Source organism: Lonchura striata, chromosome 3 (assembly GCF_050655825.1).
Source record: "Lonchura striata isolate lonStrDom1 chromosome 3, ASM5065582v1, whole genome shotgun sequence".
Taxonomy (NCBI): domain Eukaryota; kingdom Metazoa; phylum Chordata; class Aves; order Passeriformes; family Estrildidae; genus Lonchura; species Lonchura striata.
In genome coordinates this window covers 52,797,049-52,818,813 of record NC_140705.1, presented here as the reverse complement: position 1 = coordinate 52,818,813, position 21,765 = coordinate 52,797,049, and the positions used below count along the sequence as shown (strand labels likewise).

The 21,765-nt window shown below is 38.6% G+C and overlaps 1 protein-coding gene across 3 annotated transcripts in view; it reads left to right on the top strand.

The window, feature by feature from the left end:
* The window catches only part of THEMIS (thymocyte selection associated), an 80,887-nt gene extending 59,407 nt beyond the window's left edge, over window positions 1-21,480 (top strand). For 2 of the 3 annotated variants that reach the window (XM_085575139.1, XM_085575136.1), the window contains 3 exons: window positions 1,398-1,548; window positions 11,268-11,406; window positions 14,401-15,541. In XM_085575139.1, coding sequence (XP_085431265.1) covers window positions 1,398-1,548; window positions 11,268-11,406; window positions 14,401-14,458 — 348 coding nt within the window. In that variant the 3' untranslated portion in view covers window positions 14,459-15,541. The other variant, XM_085575138.1, reaches the window with a different exon arrangement.
* The last annotated feature ends 285 nt before the right edge of the window (window positions 21,481-21,765 follow it).

Here is a 21,765-nt window from a genome sequence, read left to right as displayed (position 1 = left end):
TGACATTTCTATCCTCTTTGAAAAGTATTTCTTAGCTGAATTTCCTTTTTACAAGTCTCTGAGTTTTTTGTGAATTACATCACTGCTTACAGCTTTGCTGGGCCTCAGAGGTTCTTTTGCAACAAAGGCAAGCACTCCTCAGCATTGTACAAGCTGTAGAGTACAAACATGCATTGAATACTGCAACTCATCTGACCACTGTGGATTGATCCTGCAGGGTTTTGGTCAAGAAAATGGAGAATAGTACCAGAGATTCCTCTGATTGAAAAATAAGGATCTTCCCCTTGTACAGTGTTATAACCCATCCACTGGGCAAATCATCCCTTTGTTTTATAGATTTCATCCTCTGTTTTTCTTAATATACTCTTCCAAACTTTCTATTTTGATTACCAGCGACTTCTTTTGTTGCTAGCTGCTATCTTTTTTCAAAAAGGGCAAGTTGTTGTAAAATGTGGGCTTGTGTTGCGCCTTCGCAAACTGTGGGTTGATTCTGAAAAGATCAGATCCTATTACTGTGTAGCTACTGTCAGATTTACCAACTTGACCTTATCTCTCTGAATAGGATGGGCTTTGTCATTGCTAAGGAAAAAATCTGCATTTGATTTTGAATTGAAAATCCACAGTGATTATTTCCTAAAATATATCCTCTGGTATAATGATTGCAATTGGTTTGTACCTACACTGTAGCTACTGTAGAGCTTCACCAAAGATATATTTTTGACACTTTTAATTGACTGTTCCTTACACAGCTAAAAATATGTATTTGACTGAAAGTATTTATGACATAAATACCTCAGAATTAAAAATAAAACAACATAATTATGGAAAGGTGTGTGTGAAGCTTGAATTTCAAGGGATGCAAATATTGCAGCCATCTAACTTACTTTTTCATATGTAATAAAACTATAAGTAATAACGTCATAATTGTATGTTCCCTCATCTAACTATACTATGCTGTGAATGCTACTGGGTAAATGTAATTGAAATGTCAAACTTTATATGAGTTTGTGATGTAATATGTAACAGAACACATTAAATGAACAATCAATACAATAAAAATAGTTAATCAGAAAGTAATCTGAATCAACCAAAAGGGTACATAAATCTCCTTTTGCTTGTGTGACACCATACACCCAAAAATAAAAAGGAAAAGAAAGATTGGAGATGTGTTTTAGAGGTAATCTCCTCACCTTGAGTGCCTCCTGGTCATGCTATTTTGTGATGTACATGCCTGAAAGACAAGCTCTGTGGTAAATGTCATCAATGACTTTGACAAACAGAAAGATCTGTAGTTAAAACTCACACAAATAACCCAGAGAATATTGCTCTTGCATGTCACATCAGTTTGGAATAACAATTTACATGGAAAGTTAATGTGCTATTCTATCTAATTTCAGAATTTCTACGTAGACACCACCAAGAAATTGTGCTCAGATCAAGATACTGCTGTTTTGGAATTGCAAGTTAATTGCCAAAATGATTTGGTGCATGGTGAGAATAAGGACATGACTGGGAAAGCTACACTAGAGGAAACTGCTGTGACTAAAGGTCAGTTAAGCTTTATGGTTTGAGTTATTGATATAACAAAGCTTAACCCCAGCCCTAATGAAAATTTGTCATACAGGAGTATCTTGTTGATTTCACTTGGAATCTGTGGCTTAGTCAAAGAAGGATGAAAAGGGAACCTTTCTGTTCTTCCTCCATAAATGCCATAAGGCAAATTCATCCAAGCTCTCAGCAGCAGCATGGTATTAAACTCTGTTTGACACTGCAGCATGAATATTCAGTGGTTTTAGCAACAGATGATTGGAAAACATGTGCTGTCCTTTTGCTTTAGTGATGCTTACACGTAATCTGTTATTAAAAAATAACTATCCTAAAATGTTTTAAGATGAGAAAGACATTTACATTAATGATATTAAGAACAAAATAATACTGAGCAAATTACTTAACCAATAATTATTTTTAAATTTTTTCTCTGTTTGTTTCTATTTCCCATAATTTTGATAGAATGGCTAGTTTTCTACTTATCTTTCAAGTTTTTCCTTTTTTAGAAATGAACCATTCTGAAGTTGAAAAGTTAGATCATAAGAGGACAAATCCAAATTTATTTTATATATTTCAACTTTTAAGTTAATATAAAAAAATTATTTCATTAATCTCTTAGTCACAGGTTATATTTGAAATATGAAAAAATCACATTAATTACAACACTGGAACATTTTGAAGATTAAAGCACAAACATTCATCCTCTTAGCATTTTTTAACTGATAGTTGATATCAATAGAAGAACTTCTTATAAAGTTTCTCTTTCTTTTTCTTGTCATTCAGTGTATAAGACTCTTAAAAAAATTGTCTATTTGAAACTATGTGTACTGAAACTTCCAAAAGATACATAAACCACTTTTCTGGAGAAGAATTACAGTGTAATTTTGAATATTCACTAATCCTTATTGCTGTGGAAATTGATTATTTGGGGACTGATTATTGGAAGTGATGTGGTTTAACCCCTGTCAGCAGCCAAGCCTCACACAGCTGTTTGCTCACTCCCCCACCAGCAGGATGGGGGGGAGAATTGGTAGGGAAAAAGCCAGAAAAGTCGTGGGTTGAGATAAAGACAGGGAAAGCAAAAACCACTCACACAAACGAAAACAAAAAATTAATTCAGGGCTTCCCATGGGCAGGCAGGTGTACAGCCATCTCCAGAACAGCAGGGCCTCATCTTGTGTAACAGTGGTTTGTCGATAACTCCAAATGTCCCCTCCTTCCTCCTTCTATCCCTTTGGTCATTTTGGGTCACCTGTCTGGGCTGTGTCTCCTCCCAAACTCCAGTGCAACCCCAACTTCCCTTGCCAGCCATGGCAGTATGAGAAGCAGAAAAGCCCTTGGCTCCATGCAAGTCCTGCTCATTAAAAAAAAAAAAAAAGCCCTTGCACATTGAAAAAAACCTTCATATTATCAACCCTGTGTACAGCACAAATCCAAAACTGCCCTGTACTAGTCACTGCGAATACAATTAATTCTGCCCCAGCCAAAACCAGCATGATATTTTGGTATCTGGCAGCTTTTAAATAAAATTCCAGATTTGTTACTTTGTGGCTTTGAAAAATCTCTTTTCAAGCTCTGTTTTGTCACTGTTTAATGACTTGATTAGATTTTATAGGGGTAAATGGTGAAGCTTACATGTCAGAAGGTACAAAGGACAGTATTCTCAGTTTAAATCCTACAAAAGAAAAAGAATACCAACAGAGCTTAATGTGGTACTCATTTTTTGTTAAGGGCACTTCCTGTAAATCACTGAGCCTTGTCTTTGAAAACCATTGTCCATGCTACAGGGATTAATTGGATCACTTGCCTGGGTTACTCTGTGGGGTGAGGCAGACATGGGAAACAAGGGGAACACACCTGAAGAATATGTGACCTCTTTAGATAATGCCTCTTTGAGGAAGAAAGCGGACATAACATTTATGCTGAGGACTATCTTATTCACAAGCACAAAAATCAGTGCTTGAGTAGGTGCTTAACTCTATTGGCCTAGACTCCTCGCAGACAGGAAACATCACATAGGCCAAAGTCTCAAAATGCCTTTATGGTGAAGAGTCTTAAAATACTTTCTGAACACAGCTTCTCAATTTGTATGAAAAGTGAAGTCAGAGAGTCGCTTCCTGTGGCTGTTACAGGAACTGTACAGCAGTTTCTAAACTGAGTTCCATTGGCTGAGAAAAGCAGTATGGAGTCATTGTTACTAAAGCTTCAGCTCAATAGCAGGACTGGGAGGTCATTTGGTCTTTCCATTTTTCTACTGTGAAGGTATTTTTTATTGTTTGTGTTTCTTTTGTAACTGGGCACCACTGAGAAGTGTCTACCTCCTTCTTCCTACCTTCCCATCAGGTACTGATGCCCAGTGATAATATCTTCCCAGAGCTTTCTCTTCACCAGGCTGAACAGTCTCAACCCTCTCAACCTCCCCTTCTATTTTTGATGCTTCAGGCACTTGATTGCCTTTGTGAGCCTCTGCTGGATTTGCTCCAGAACATCCATGTCCCTCTTGTACTAGGAGCCCAGATCTGGACCCAACACAGTGGAGGGCTCTCACCAGTGTTGATCAGGGCAACAAGGATCTCTGCTGGTACCACTTTGCCTAATGCAGCCCAAGAGGTGTTGGACAACTTTGTCACAAGGACACATTGCTGGAGCATGGTCAGTTTGTCTTCCAGAACCCCAGTGTTTTCCTTGGCAAAGCTGCTTTCCAGTCATTCCACCCCAAGCCTTGCATTTTCCTTCATTCAACTTCATGGAAGTCCTCTCTGCCCAGTTCTCCAGCCTGTTCAGGTGCTTTTGGATGGCAGCACAACCATCTCAGCTGCTCCTCCCATTGCAAACTTACTAAGGAAACTTGTTCCCGTTGACTGCTCTATTAATGAATCATTGTGTCTGTAGCAGGCACTCACAGCATCACTCATATTAGTTTCTCCATTAAATCCTGACCCAGAAACTCTCAAGAGGCTCTTCACCTGTCCCTAGGCAGAGACCACCCTCTGTTATCCATGGTACCAGCAAGATTTCTTCCTTCTCCTTCATGCTGCTTGTTAGCTCATGCTGTCCATGGTTCTGGACACCAGAAAACAGACTTGGACTTTTTGCAACAGTTCCAGGTTTGGACCTTCTATTAATCATGTTTCAGCACCATGGTGAAATGCTGCAATATCTCTGACTGTCCCAGCTGCCCTGCTTGAAGTCTGTCCACCTTCTCTCTTTTTATTCATCCAGAGATAGTAGCATTAGTCTTTTGTCCACCCCATTAAACCTTATATATATGTAATTGATAAACCTTTTTCAGAATCTCAAAAAACACTTGATTTTTATTATGATTTTTCAGTTTCTAGCACAAGTCTTCTTTTCTTAGCCAATTCTTTGTTTGCTTTTAATGCTGAAACAATCTAATTGAGAAGAATGTTTTTTCTAGGCCTATTTCGGGTTTGAAAATATCTTTTCTTGATTGTTCATGATCTATTTGCTTTGGCCTTTATTCCATCAAGATCCTAATATTTTCTGTGTCATCCCTTCTGAGAAAGCAGAGTTTACTTTTCTTCTGGTTGAGACCCATATATCAGTAGTCATGGTAGACTGATGACTTAACTCCTCCTGCTTCTAGTAGACATATTTTTTTAAACTTTAGCTATCAGTCAGGCTTATTTTTTCCTATGTATTTCCATGAGTTTATGACTGGAGACCTGTGCTTTGCAGGTAGCTTTGGGTGTATGACCAAGAATATTAGAGAAAAATATTGGTGTTAGGGCTGCTGAAGGCTTGCATGAATCTGGTACTGCAAACATTTGCAGCACTAACCCTTCCCATGTGTCTGAGTTCTTGCCATGTATCTGATTCAAAAGCTCATCAGTCACAGGTCTCCTGCCTCATTTCTCATTTCTCATGACAATGGCAGTTAGTTAATTTGAAGTTAATCCTATTCACTCTTTTGTGAATAGCCTGCTTAGGCTATTCACAGAACACCAGGTAAAGGATAGCTTTTGTTACTGAGGATTCCAAAAAAACTCCTAGTACCTCTCTTAGTATGCACACAGAAAATCATGATGTAGCATTATAATGATACTTCTTTTGCAAGACTAGGAAATTGCTTATTATTTAATCGCCTTGGAGTATATTCCTTTACCAATGCTGTCCAAATTGGAGTATAATGTGAGTTTGAGCGAGGCAGATGTATCCCAGTCCAAAGAACAGTGATGGATTGTACACTGACATACCCAAATCAAAGCTAAAGTTTTTTTTATATGTTAGTATAGTCCAAAATTATTTGGCTTGATTGAAAGATAATTGCAGAATTATACAGGAGAATGGATTAGATTATGGAACAATTCTTTCTGGCCAGCCAAGGAATCCCCATGAGTCCACTGCTGCGTGCAGCAAGCTTGCCTGTTCCAGAGGGTGTACTCTGCTCTGCTAATTCAAAAGATAATGGATTAGAAAATATGTCAAGACTAATAACACAGACACACTCCTGTAGGTTTTGAGTGGGAGGAAATGCACCATTCACTGACTAATCTTTAAACTTCTACTGATGAATGTTAAGCCACCCTTCAAAGCAACAACCTGTTTCAAATTCCTAATAAGGATGTCGAATCTGTACTCCCAAAAATCCCCCTAGTTACAGAAACAATTTCTATTTCTTACCAAAAGCCTGCAAAGAAAAACATGTTTTTTTCCTCCATTTTAAAGCCTCTGTTGTCTTTCTTTACAGATTAATAAAGATATGATTTATTATCCTTGTTTCTAAGAAATGTTACCTTCTTTCTGTGTTGCAATTAAACCTGAATAGGCCACTAAAGATATTATCTTATTTTCTTATATTTGACTGAGTTTGAATTAATTTTAAATGGTAGCAATACCTGCAGGATAATAACTCTCATCAGAAATCTGCTATATCAGTATTTCTTTATCCTTGAAATTTATTCTAAGTGAAGTTTCTATAACATTATATAATCTTGTTCATGGCATAGGTTTCTGAATAGTTACAGTCCACAACAAAACAGTGTTTATGCTGATTTAGTCCATTGATGTCAGGATATTTTAGAGAAGGTATTTCTATATTCTGCCTTTGAGCACTTGATTTAGGAGGCTAGTGGGCTGGAGAAAGAGAAAGAGGGTTGGGCCCTCCATTTATGCTTTAGGAGGCACATATGTTTACTAAAATTTCAAAGATGGTTTAAGAAACTCCTGCCCCTGTAGCTTGCTGTCCCATTAGTGAAGACAATACGCTTGACTTTGGCACTGTGCTCTGAAAGAAATATTAAAATGAATTAAATATAATAACCCCAAAAACTTAAAGCAAAATGTAGAATTCTGAATTATTTGGAAAAAAAAAAAAAAGCTGGTCTTTTTTTTTGTGACATCACAGGGATTTTGTATTAGTGTTTTGAGCTCATATGGGAATAAGCATGGGAATAAGCAATATGAATTAGGAATCCTTTCCTGTATGTGTGTGCGACAACTCCCTTCAGCTTCCCCATTCAGCCCAGTCTATGATTAGGGAAAAACTGATATTGTGTTTTCATCTGTAAACACAGAATTTATCTTTGGCTGACACAACTTCTGAGGTAAATTTTAATAAAAGCAAGAAAATTACTAAAAATGTGGAGATCATACCATTTCATAGGATGTGAGTACATTTTAGTAGATAATATTGAAATGTTTTCAATCAGCTTTGCTCTAAACCAAACTAACTTGTTTCACAGCAGGGAGAAGAGAGCACAGGCTGTGAATCCTTCTGATGTCACTGGTTTATTTGATATGACTTATTTTAATTATGGTGATATTCAGAGATTTCAGGCAGGAGCTTAGGTGGTAGCAAGGAAGAGATATGACAGCTTTATATGTAGCTAAACCAAAGGGTACCTCATGTCAGTGCCCTTTCCCACTCTCTGGCAGTGCTGCCTGGCTCTGCTCCTCCAGTCCTGTGCAGAGCAGCACTTGAATATCTCTGATGGTGCCCTGAGCCCTGCTCTGCATCCTCTTGCAGAAACTTATGATGAGGCAAGAAATATGAGATTGTTTAAAATTTTGGCAACTATTTTTCATCTGCAAGAGTTGTTGTTACTCTGGGGATTTATTTTATATGAGGCAGTAGTGAAACTGTGGAAACTAGGTCTCAAAATATTCAATAAAACCAGCAAAACAGACCAGGAAAAAGACTGACAAAAAAAAAAAAAAAAAAAAAAAAAAAAAAAAAAAAAAATTAAAATATGTCAACAGTTGTCTATTTCAGGAAATGTAAGATTCTTTTAAAGAAATTCAGACTAATCTTTTCCAAACATTAGTTTAAGAGATTCCAGAGGAAAATAAATATTATTCATACATTAATGCAACCCTACAGGTTATGTGAAATATTTTGATTGTGGCACATAACAGTTTTTAAAGATATGCTACATTATCACATGAAGTAATGGTTGATGGATATCAGCTCAAGGAACAGTCCATTAGTTTTATGGGCTCTGATTCTTCTATCACTGATCAGCTTTCAGCAGCACTCCCTAAGGAATTAGTTCTCATTAGCACTGAGGAGCATCAGAACCAGGCTCACAGCAAATAAAATGCTGCTGCTCATAAAAATGCTTGGTTTATGCATATACCTTTGGTTCTGTGCATTTTCACTTAAGTGATGTGCAGAAATAAAGATGCGGTTCTACCATGTTGAGTTCATAACATTATTATGCAGAATATTTCACAACTACTTTTTTCAAGTTAAGCATAAGTAAACAATAACTGCTGTGTGATTGAGTGATAATTCATGCAGAGTTAAAACTGATCTGAAATATTTACCATAGCTATAAAACTATGTTATGGTCACACAGCTAGAGGCATTTAGGTGTGCAGAGTTGTACATGCATATGAGTTGGGGACTCTAACTCTTGTTTCTTTCAAGCAAGGGTCTTGGTGTGTTGGGTCACTTCTGTTGCCTACCTTTTGAAGAAGGGCAAAATGAAGACTTATGACAACCGTTTCTGACCTTGAAATTTGTGAAAAACAGCAAGCATATTCCGAGAAAAAGCCAATATATCCTACTCACTCAAAAATACAAGTGAAATTAATGGAAATTTTTAGTCTGCAGAACACTAGCCTTCCCCTATAAAGGCAAATATAATTACACAATTTGTTCCAGGAAGAGCAGAATTAATGAAATTTTATTTAATAAGTATTCAGGACTGTTGTCCCCTACTGCTCCTCTCTGTCTTTCCTGATAATAAGTAAAAGTCTCCTAGCAGTGTTCCTATCAAAAGAAAAAGAGCAGGTCTGGAGCTATGTGTGTGTTGAGTGGCCAACCAATATGCACACACTGATTTATCCTGCTGTCTGCTGCCAAATGGAGTGGATAACAGCTGTGTTCTGCATGCTTCTCTTTCAATAGAGGAACTAATTCAACTCAAGCTTAAGTAACCACTGTGAGACTTCTGTCCTCTTTTCAAATCTGACTGAAATTGGCAGAAATAAACTTGTAAAAGTACTGAAGAGATTGATGGATGGATGGACAGCATGATGACATAAGCTTTGTTTTCTTGGCAGGCTGAGATGGTCTATCTGATTCAGTAATTCAGTGTTGAGGCTAATAGATTTTTTTCAAACAGAAGAAAATTGCATTGATTTCAGTGTTCAGAATCCCCCTTGGACTGCTCAGCTTGTCTCATTCACTGCTTAATGCTTCATTGAAGTGTAAATATATACATTTCAGAAGGAACTGTGAACAGGTTTGGGACTGGGGACAGCTGTGATTTAGTCTGGCCTGATGACATCAACGTTCTTTCTCCTTGAGCTGTCTTGCTTAGAAGTGCATTAATTTGTTTACATGTGTTTGGGAAAGAAGAAAGCCTGGCTATGCCATCCATGAGCAATCTGTACCTTATATCCATATTAGCAAGTCTAAGTGCACAAACAATATTTCCCTCGCTGAATCACAGGGATTAGCTTATTCTTTCAGTGTCTGTTTTATTCATTAGCTTGCTTTTACTGATATCAAGCACAGCCAAATTGCAAATTAACTACAAACCAGGAAATGCTTAACAAGATACTGGCCACATGTGAGATATTCCATGCATTTCTAATTATATGTTTGGGGTTTTGTTTTGGGATTCTTTTTCCTTTTGATGCCTAGATCTGGAAATATTTTGCTAATTCAGCAGTGGGGGAGTCATGGCTATATAGGTGTAGCCAGACAGATACTTGCTTAGCCTCATATTTATTTCCAGCCATAGAAAACCTATAAAGGAAAGAATCACACCTTCAGAAAGAATCACGCCTTCAGTTCTCAGGGAGAGACACCTCAGTCCTGAAGAGTCTCAGAGGAACACAAGTGGGATTTGGAGACTGCTAAGAAATCATAGTTATTCTCCTGTTGAAGGTGGTTGAAAGTGTAAGACTGGGAAGAGCCTTGTTTGAGAAGTTTGGTTTCATAAAGAAGAACCTGTTTGACAAACATGGCTTTCTAGGAGGTCAGATAGTACACTATGATAAGCTGTATCAGGTTGTACCCTAGAAAATTAATCAACTAGCTGTACCCACAACAGTGTTGCACACTGGTTTGCAATTTCAAGTGAAAATTTTGGCTTTAAAAATACAGTATCCTCTCAGCTCCGTGACCTATGAGACTTTCTGATAAACTCTAAGGATGATTTGCCTTGGCAGGGGATCTGTGATGATATCACCACTATCATCTCAGCTCTAGCTGCTCCTATTGCCACCTGGCTCTTGCCCACCACAGGCTGGGCTAAGGGATGGGGTGGCTCTGAGGGGTGAAATGGGGCACTCATGGACCGATCCTTACGGAGTTTAGTTCCATGAGTTCAGTGGTCCCACATGTCTGTCAGAGCTTCCTCTAGCCTCAAGGAAGTGGTGAATCACCCGAGCAGGGGATGAGACCCTGGGGCCTCCTGGCAGCAGCCAGAGCCACTGTGACCTGCACAGTGAAGTTACAGTACCCAGATGCAGAGCAGAGGCCACCACGGTGCTGCAGCCACTAAGAGGCTTCCAGTGAGGATCTCTGCTCTTGTGGGAAAACATTGCTTCTTTCTGAAAACTTTGCCCTCACAGCTGCCTCAGGCCAGTCTAGGTGGATGTAAAGAAATGCACTTCAAAACCTTTCATTTTAACCTCATGCCATTCTCAACCCTATGTCTCTTTTATATCACCTAAATCACCTGCATCACCTGCTTCTAAATAAGAAGCAGCTGGGGGGTTCTGGCTCTAGGAAATCCCAAGGTAACACCGTGGTTCCCCAGCTGCAGGGCTCCTCTTGTCAGGCAATGAAACACAAAAGCAGAGGAGCACATCTGTGGTAAGGATGGTACTCATGGCAGATGGACTGCTCTTCTCTATATATGGTCAGATAATCTTTTCTGCCTGCTTTTATGCTGTTAGTGATTACACCAGCTAAACTTTTCAATAAACTTGAAATTTATTTATGCATAGATAACAGGGAGTGGTCGACTTAGAGGTATAAGCCTATGCAAAAACTGAAATAGGAATTCTGGAGTGAAGACACTCTTATAAAGTGTTCAGCTAATTTTCATTCCTGTTTTGTCACAGATACTGTTCAGGAAACTAAGCAAGTAATTTAGGATCTCTGAAAAATACGAAAGTGAAGAGAACATTATTTTCTTTGCTTTTATGGCTGTCTTTTTGAATTGAAAAATTATTCTTCTCCAGGCCAAGGGCAGAACCTCCCATTTCCTTAGAGTTATTTTTTGCTGATTTTTCAGGCCTAGCAAGAAACAATGAGGCAGAAGAGGAAGAGGAAGAAGAGCATGACTACAGCTATATTGATGAAAACATAATTGAAAATATAAGAAAAGTATTTCACAGCACCAGAAATGAGCATACACTCTCCAAAGGAAGAAGGTAAGCTGGCATCACTTGTAGATACAAACAAGCGCAAGCAGAGTGATTTTTCAGACTGGCCAGTAAACTTTACTTCCCAAAATAAGAGAGGTTTACCCCTGGGAACTTCCACTGTTGCTCCTCTGAGCTGCCACCTGTGACCTCTTAGCCATGTCACCTTTACTAAAGGAGTACCTATCATTGTTCTGGGAATAGAAGACCTGTTTTCTGGTTTGTGCCAATTTGCTCTGAAATTATAGTGCTCTGAATGCAACCCTTTCTCTGTTTCTGGAAGTGGATGCCTTGTTGTGCATGTATGTTTTGATGCTTTAATTGCTTTCAGGCACTAGCTGAGCTTTCATTAAATCTGCAATGTTCTGCTCTGGCAGTCTGTAGTGACTTTAAGTGCCAGTGAAGAGGGCCTTTATTTCTAAAAATCTCTAGGTATCATTTCCAGCTAAACACAGATGAGAATTTTGCTAACTATGAAAGAAACTGTGGATGCAGTTATTTGCACTCATAGCTGAACCATCTATGAATTTCACTTGGTTTGGCTGAATTGTTTCTTTTGTGACGAGAAACCCTTGAAAACACAGGAAAAATTTGAAATACCATGTTTCAGAGATATAATTAAATATAACATCAAAATGTACTTTGTATTTATTTTGAAGTTATGTGCAACATTCATACTGTGTTTAAGTTAAGCAACATAGTGAATATGAAGTAGGCTGGTTTTATTTCTGCAATACTCAAAACACTCAGAAAAATGACGTCCAGGGCAGTGTGTGGCCATGTCTCCCCCTGCTTACAGACACAGAGACTCCAAAGTTACAGAAAAGACTGAGAACGAAATGAAGTAGGATGTTTCAAATAACACATTTCTTCCTCAGTCCACATGCTATTGAGGTTCTATCATGTAAAGAAGCTGAGAAAGAAAATTAATCTCTCTTCTGACTAAAATATCCCTTCTGACCATAGGCATTAAGGGGAAAGCATACTTTCAAGAAGCAATACGAACCAAGAGGATCAGCATCTGTTCATAGCACTTTACTGTTGTGGCATCAGTTCTTCAAAGTCTTTATCCACCTGCCCTTTAAAATCCCTGTTAATGGAAGCAAAGTTTCACTTTATTAGCTGTCTTCTTTAGGATTACTAGAAAACATGAAAGAAAAGGACCTTTGCTGCCTTGAGGGAGACTACTCTCTTTGGATATTTTGGTTTGTAAAGCAATCCCAAAGATTTTTGTCCTTAATAGCTGACAGATAAATCCACTCTCTGAAATCATTAGCTAGCCAAGGAGCATGTGACTCCTTCAGCCTTCTGGTCTGCCCCAGCCATTAGAAATCTGTGCTATGGCTTTTTTCTAGTACATGAAGTTTCTATCAAGATTCCACACTTGCACTTGTGAGCATTTTGGTAAATAAGGATTTGACACGGGCATATGCAATTAATCCTTAATACAGGCAAAAGTCCAAAAGAATATGTAGATAAAATAACCAAATTGGCTGATTTAAACTTATATAGAGGACAATAATGCACCAAAATATGTTGTCTCTTTCTTATAAAACGTATCAAATACCTAATATCTGATCATGATAGTTCTTGAAGAATTCATCAGTTAACCATTTCCCACCTATAGTGCCTCCTTTCCTCAGGACATTTATGCTGTTTATTAATATCTACCTTTAATTATTTGGTATATATGATTTATCAAAATCAAGTCTATTGAGCTAAATGACTTTTAAATAGAATTGTTAGGAGGAAAAATAGTTTTGATGAAATACAGAAGTAAACCTCAGCAGTTAAAAAAAAAAAAAATCAGTATATATTATTTGCAGTCTTTCAGCAGCATCACTCTCAAAATCTTTCCATGATCAGGGCTGAAGCATGCCAGGGTGATATTAGTAGAAAGTTCGTCCCTAAGTCTCCCTCCATCCTAAGCAGGAGAGAGAAATAAAGAACAGAGATTTGCCTCAGGACATTGCTATGTTAATTTTGATAGAATAAATGTGCCCAGAGGGTCAATGATGTTAACATGACCTCATCACTTCAGAACAACAAGCAATTAAGCAAGAGACTTCATTACAGATGCTTGAGCTTGCTATAGCAACGACCATTATTAACATATTTTAACCTTTCATTAAATATTCAAGAGAAAATAAGAAAAAAAAAAAAAAAACACCACCCTGGAAGCATTTAAAATATGTGGCTTTCTTTTCAGCATGACAAATTTCTCTCCTTTTACAACTCAGCCATGAGTTGTTTCTTCTTTTTTAAGGAGGAAAGCTCTCAACAGTCTTTTGGACAGTATTACAAATATCAACAGTGTCTTTTTTGGTAAGAAAATGGGAAGATAAAAGGTCCATTGCAACCACTGAATTGGAATAACTCTGATGCTGCTGTAATGTCTCCTCCTATGGCCCTGACACCAAAAATGAGATGGAGGCATGCAGGAACAGGAACAGTAACAACCACAAAAAATTCAGCAGCAAAACCAGTGAAAGGCAGAGTCTGTCTCCAGTGTTGATAGCTGCATGGCTGGAAAAGGACAGAAACAATGTGGTCCAGACACCTGGAGAGCTGAAAATGAGTGCTGCTGTCAGGCTGTTCAGGAGGTTGCTTTCTGAACTTGAACTGCACACAAGTGCCAGAAAAGGAATTGTCTCAGCTGACTAAGCTTCTGTGCTTATTAAATAGGACACAAAAAAAGGAAAAGTAGAAAAGAGTGGGAAATGCAGTAAGGAATGAAAAAGCTACACAGCTGTGTTTTCCTGTTCCCATGAACTCAACAGCTGAGGTGGTTTTGTTTAGACAAAATAGTTTTCTTTATTTTCAATTTGTACCAATTTTTTAAAACTAATTGTATGAAACGGATTAAGGTGCAATTTTTTTCTTTATTTTTTACCTTAGTTATGGTGAGATTCATATTTGAAATCGAAAAACAGTGCTACAAATGAAAATCGCCCTTTCTGACCCAAGTACATCTTGATTAATCATCTTTTACTGTTTTTCTAGGACATTTCTCTGGAGCTGTCATGCCACTGACCCTCTGAACAAGCTGTTTCTGTCATAAAAAAGCCACTGCATGAAGGGATGAGGCAGAATTTGTAGCCTTGGGTATATTGGAGTGAGGAACCCAAATCCATGGCTGTATTGTGTGCTCTTGGCAGTTTTGAAAGGCCCCTTCTAAAGTAACTTTCAATGCAGATTTATGGGCATCACCTAACTTGCTAATTTTCATGGCTAGGTAATTTTTCAGCTGCCTGCTGTTTTCACTTTTCTCTAATATGAGAAGTGAAGCTTTTTTTTTCAGATTGCAATCCATGGTGATTACAGAGAGAAGAAAGAGTCAAGAGAGGGCAAATAAGGAGTGTGTTGCTCTAAGAGCTTCAAATCTTAGTTTTGACTCAGGCAGGACTTCAAAGGACCTGTCCCAAAGCAGCTGAAGGTTCGGAGACCCTTAGGGCAGGGAAGACTACCATGATTATCTAGATGTTCTACATGTTCTTCCTTCTCAAACAAGCCCTACCATTCCCCCACAGGGTATATTCAAACACGTTTTTATAGTTGGCAGAGCTGGGAATACAGCCCACTGGTGAAATCTGGCACACTGGCATATTGCCATTAAATATTAATTAAATTATTAATTAACTTCCCTCCAGGCCTGTAGCTCTGTTGCATCAGTCACAGGGCGCATTCTTTGGAAAGCCTCTCCCCAAGTCTCTTCTACTATGTCTGCCAGACCAGAATATGACACAGGGGACACCATGGTTGTAATCACACTGGAGAGACACTAGGAAAACTTTTTGGTGGAGTCACAGTTTATACTGACTAAATGAGCTCTTTTGCTTGGTGAAGGTTAAATATTTCCCTAAACTGCACAAGCTATACCAATAAAAGAAAAATTTACTGGTTAGAGTTTCACATACTTAAGCAAAGTTGCTGGCATAGCTGTATTGGAGTCGTATATTAGCTTTATTTTTGTTGTAGTCTTCGGATTGCTGTGTAATTGCACTGACAAACCATTTCATGGTACAGACAAGCCCTAACTTGCAGCCATTAATTTGTCTCAACAGCTCATTCACCTGTACTCCCTGTGCAATTTTTAAATCCAAATATAAAATTTCCTGTTTCACCCTGTCATTATGTTTTGTTTGTTTTCAGAGACATCTGAAGGAAAATAATTCTGAAATTAACTGGAAACAAGTAGGAAGCTGTGTCCTTCACACATCAAGATTGACCACAACTGTAAGAAAAAGCTGCTCATGAAAGTGTCCTTCTTGACTCATGGAGAGCATACAAGGCTGTAATTTAGCTATAATAATCCCCTGTGAAACTAAACTGCTTACTTGTCCTAAATAAGAAGTCAAACCAGCTAATGTCTCATGACCCTTTGAAGGGACAAAGCTCTTCTGTACATATTTATTAGTGAATTCAGAGAACGATGCCAAGTCCAATCCTTCATTCTTATTGCACCTGAAATTCCAGTTATTTCCTGAACTTCTGTAGGGCATATGCAAAAGAAAATTCCTTACTGAAACAGCTTCATAGTTGCTTCCTCTGGGTTTTGGTTTTGGGTTTTTGTTGTTTTTCTTTTTGAGAAGAAAAGGGTAATGAAGGATTATCTAAGGTGGACATTCATTTCTTTAGCCAGTTTTATGTGCTTCAGGTTAAGGCTCAAACTGGAAATGACCAGATTCTGTCACTTTTTCACATGATGAAAAAAGCACAAGTAGTACCATTGCACAACATGTAATTTGTCCTGGAAAGCAAAGTCACTTCTCTCACAAGGCCTGGGAGTGCCTAAATTGTGTAGCATTGCCATCTTTATAACCCTTTGTACTGCTAATATCCAGAATCACACTAAAGTTATTATATTCAGCAATTTGCTGAAACTGCAGTCACAAAGAATTTGTGTCCACACCATCCCTATCCCACCCAGGATAGCTGCATAACCCTCTGGCAATAATTTGACTTCCAGGTAAAAATATTAAGAACTGATATCTAAACACATAGTTGATGTGCCAGGGATTTTCAGAGTCAACAGCAGCTTGATCAGAGTGGGATATCCAGAAATCAGCAGGGTGAAGAAATCAGCAGAGTGGAGAAAGGGAATGTGTTTAGAAAGCCTGGACATACCCTATTTCTGGTTCTACTGGGGAGTTAAAAAGCAGAAACTCCAAAAATGCCTTAGTATACTTTAAAGGAAAAGTCTTTTCAAGTAGACAGTAAAGTGTCTTCAGACTTGTCTATTAACATTCTACTGAATGAATAATTTTCACTAACGCAAATTAATTTAGGATTTCTTAATATTGTCTCACATTAATTTATTCAAGATAAATGTTCATCCTCATTAAAATCAGTTACAATTTAAGTATTAATAATATTGCTTAGAGTACTTTGATTCCATGCATATGTAGCATACAATGTTTTGCATATCTGGTTAATATGGCTTGCAGGTGTGTACAAAAGTGGCTGTCACATCACTTGTGGGTATTTTAAATAAATATCAAGCATTTAAAAAAAAAAAATCTGTATGTCTCTTTTGGCAGCTCAAAATAGTCCCATTTGTTTCAGCAGCCTGGTATTTGAATAAAAGCGTTTTTTTTTTTGTATTCTATTGATTTTTTTTTTCTTTTTTTTTTCTTTTTTTTTTTTTTTTTTTTTTACTTTACTACTGAATGTGATGTCATCTGCTGGATTTCTGAAAGTTATGATATGTTACTACCATGATTTCCTTCAGTAAAGTACTAGGTATCTGTAGAAGAAAGGAGGAGAGGAAAGCCAACAACCTTCTGGGCTGTGGTGGCAGGATGTGCCAGCAGGTAGAGGGAGGTCATTCTTCTCTCTGCTCAGCACTGGTGAGGCCACATCTGGACTGCTGTGTCAGTTCTGGGCTCCCTGGTGCAAGAAAGATGCAGACATATTGCAGTGAGTCCTACAAAAGCCCATAAGGATGGGCTTGAGGACATGGAGATTCTGACATACAAGGAGAAACTGAGTTGCTGTAAGTGTTAGGATGGGTGCGAACAAAGTGGGTGCAGTAACTGTCCCAACAAATATAAGATTCTTTCAGATATTCTACACTGACATTTGGGATCTAGTGAAAAAAACCCAAAGGCTTATCAGCCGTTCCTGGAAATTCTTATCTTTAAAATGCTTCCAAAGAAGCAATTTCTCTTCTTTGTATAGATCTTCTCATATAAGGAGCCTGGCTCTGTCACCCTTGTCATGTGATGCAATTCTGTCTTGTGTATTCAGCCTCACTGAATTGAATGAGTTTCAGTCTTCTGAGTAAAGGTGGCAGTTTAATGAACTCTGTAAATATATAAGTAGAAGAGATGTTTCCCACATCTTTTCCTCAGGCATGTGAGCCAATATCATGTCCTATGACAGAAATGGGAACTATCCTGGCTGTTCAGTTTACATGACACAGTGGGAAAATGCCATTTGCATTCAGTTCTGGATGGAAGAGAGAACATGGTGCTCTCTTGTGCTGTGAAGAAAGGATATCCACTCTTGCTGGGGAAAGCAGAGGGGAAGAAGGAGGCATGAAGTAAGATCCTAATAAAAGGTTTGTGTTCAATATTAAAGACCTAATAAGTATTGTGGCTCCCTTATGGCATACAGATGACCACAGTGATTTCATACTGTTTGCTAATACATGTTTGACAAAGCTATAATATCATGGCAATCCTTGGGGGACACGGTTATCGCTCCTGGACATTAATGCTCAAGAAGACTGCATTCAGGAAGGGAAAGCCATATTTAGCTGAGCACAGACCACAATTGCTATGCCTGAAGAGAATACAAGTGTATTTAAATAATAAGGTATTTGCTTTGCAAAAGATTGGCATAAGCTTTTGCACAGACTTGTTAGCTTAAAGGCTTATCTCTTTTAATGCTAAGAAGTACTTCCAGTGCGTTCTCACTGAGGACCTGATCAGAAGCAGCTGTTTCCACAGCACTCCATGTGTTCATAAGCCCTTAGTGAGACAGAATTTTCTGTTTGGATGATCAACATGCACATTTTTGTATATATTCAGCCTTTGTGCCTGGGAAGATAAGAAGAATCTTCTCCCTGCATTATTCTTTAAGCTCCAAAACTCTTTTGTTTACATGACACGTCAGAGGAACACTTATCTACCACAATGCTCCCAATATGAAACCACTGTTTATTCACTTAACACATATCTTTTCTACCACTTCTAAGACTGTCCAGGTGTTTTCCTTACATTTTTAGACTTTGATGCACCTTTACCATATAAATTTTCAACTTGCTGAAACCATGTTAAAATTGAAACTCTCTAAAGATAATGTTCTCTTGCTTTTACTTCATGTATTAGTGGCACGTTTTGCTGTTCGGTTTTTTTTTAATTTTCCTCCCTTGTTTTCTTAATGTATCCATGTGCTGGGAATATTCTTGTGCTTCACAATAATAAATCTCTTTGATAAACTTACTCTGTATCTTTTATTGGGTTTTTGTATTTTCTAAGATAACCTTTCACAACTCTTTTCTCTGGGACTGATAAACCATGTGGGCTTGATCTAAGTGCAGACTGCCAGCTACTGGCAGGCTGAGTATAAGGAGAGATTAGCCTTTGCCCTGCTTTTGCTGCTCTTGCCCCAGTCCACTGCTGCCATCTCTGTCCAGAGCAGGGGTACCAGGATGAATAGCTCAGTCTGACCATTTTAATTTTCTCATGTAACTTTAAATCTCTCATATTTGTTAACATCTGGGTGTATGTAGAAACAGTTGCACGATGTGTCAAAGGTTGCTTCCACCCGGATCTAAGAAATGCCTGTACATCCATGTGACTTATCCCCATGTCTCTGTGACATTGTCCCTGAGGCTCTGGATAGAGCAGTGCTGGCAAACAGAGGCTCAGGCCAGCCTCAGAAAGCAGTACCTCTTTCCAGGGCAGCCTCAGATGTTATGATCTTCCTTTCTTGCAAATATACCACCCTTCTGTAATTCCTCTGGTCTTCAGGGTGCAGAGGAAGGATCTGAGCAGGGCTCAGTATTGCCCAACATTAGGGCATTGCAGTTACTTTGTCAGCAAAAAGACTGTTTTCCTTTATCCCTCTTATTTCTGTTGCCTGCTTTCTTAGGTTCAGTGATCACATCTGTTAGTATTTTGGGACTTAATGTCACACAAAAGGAGAGTTAGAAAGAGCCTTTTTTTCTGAAATGACTTTACTAGTCCAGAAGCTTGGTTTATACTGCCACTATCTGTCCACCATACCTGCTGCAGTCCTTTGCTGCAAACACACACACAAACAGTTCATGCAAATTTTCCCACAGCTACAAACAGGTTGCAAAAGGAAGTGAGGGATATTAAGGATTTTATTTTATTGCTCTTTCTATCCTGGAGAGTTTGATTAGGCATTCATCAGTTAAAAACCATTTTTAAATTATCGTGTTTTTTTCTAGACACGTTTTAAGTAGGTATAAAGGTCTTCTAACAAATCTTTACATGATTCTGTCTCCATTCCTCATCCTTTAAACCCCATTTTGAGCCACTGTCAATTCTTCCCAACTGAGCAGCCCTTTCCAGCTGGTGCAGTTAGGCAGGTCTGCAGCCCCAGGCTCCCAGGGATCCTTGACAGCCCCTGCCTGCGGCAGTTTGTGCCATGCACATTGTTCTCCAAACACCTCATGGCCATTATGTCTCATTGTAAAAAATATAATTAAATCCAAAATCGCTTAAACTCAAATCTACCAGCATATTCATTTTTTTTAATTCTATCAAAACCAGAGAGGCAATGTGCTCCTCCTGAGGTTACTGAGGTTGGGGTGACGGAAATGTTATAATAGGTCTCCATCATCTTGAATCTCACTGTCTTTGGTAGCAGGAACTGAAGGTTCACAGCCTCCAACACCCTGCTGAGAGGGGCAGATAAAATGCCTTTGTCAGAGAAAGTAACTGAACAATTTGGGTTTGTGAAATGCAGAGGGGTTTTTAATGTTGTGCACAACAGTTAAAATACTTTTATTAGGTTAGCTTTGTGTCTGTCAAAATCCAAATCTACATCTTCTGCTTCCTTGCAAAACCTCCTATCTGCCATATTAGAGGCTGCCTCAGGCAAGAATGTTTTTCTCTCCACACTTGCCAGGTGTGAGTTTTCCCACCAGAAAAAAAGTACTTTACTATTCATTAGAGAGTGTAGGCTGGAAAGGAACGCCCAATTCTCCACAGATTAGGATCATAGGGAAGGGAAAACCTAGAAGTCCAATTCCTACTTGAAAGAAAAAGAAGAGTTTTTTGGCATCTTTACTAATGACTACCTTGGGTGTTTGCCCTGTAAGTTCCATGTCTTGATGCCTAAGAAAGATAAAGAAGTGCCTGCTGACGTCTGTCTGCTGTTCTGCGAAGATGCACGTACCCTTCCTAGAGATGGACAAGGTTGCCATTGCCCTTGTGAAGAATAGGTGGAGAGGTCAGCCCTTACATACTTCTGTGATGTCAATTTAGGACAGTATTTGGTAAGGCACAGCAGCTGTATGCCCAGTTGCAGTTGTGTGGGCAAGAACATCACCTCTGACCATTCCTCAGAAATGTGATCACTCCTGTAGCAAAGGCACGGAAAACTGAACAGTGCTCAGAAATAAGAAGCTGACCTGCCTGAAATGAGCTGTGGAGAAGGGACTGCACAGTATTCAGCACTATTGCCTAAGTTTTGAGGACGGACAGGCTCTTTTCTGGTGTGTTTTTATTTTCCCAAGTTCTTCCTCTACTACATTTAATTTCTAAACTTCCCTTCTTCACACCCAGATATTGTTTGTTCCAATCTCCTTAGGCTTGCTATTTGCAAGTGTGTACAGAAGTTTAACTCCCTGCCTTTCTGAAGCCAGTTGTGGTTTGCTTTTTTTAAACACTACCTCTGTCAAATAGGGAGTAGCCCTGCTTACTGCCCAGGCCTTCCTCAGTAGAGAGACCACTTGTGTAAAAGGCAGAAGAGCAGAGCAGCAAACCCCAAACTAAGGCTGAGCTGGAAAAACCCTTATGCTTCATGAGTCCTTCTCACTGGGAGTCCTGCCTAGCTTTTGTTAGCTCTTATTATCAAGCAGTCTCCTTCAATGCTCTCCCATTCCTCTCCAAAGCCCTCCTACCACACCTCTAAAAGCTTTATCTTGATGCTTTTCTCTCTGTTTAGTTTCTGATACTCAGAAGCTTTCCTGCAAGTATGCATCTATTCTATTTCAAGATAACTGGCTCTACTCTACTTGTAAGAAACCCCCATCCCATATTTTGCCTAAACTTTTATACATTCCTCAGCTTCCAAAGATCAATCACTGGCCAATATCTAAAGTCTTTATCTTGTTGTCTTTAAAGGTTGTCTTGTTGGATTAGGACAAAGTGTATGAAATATATAAAT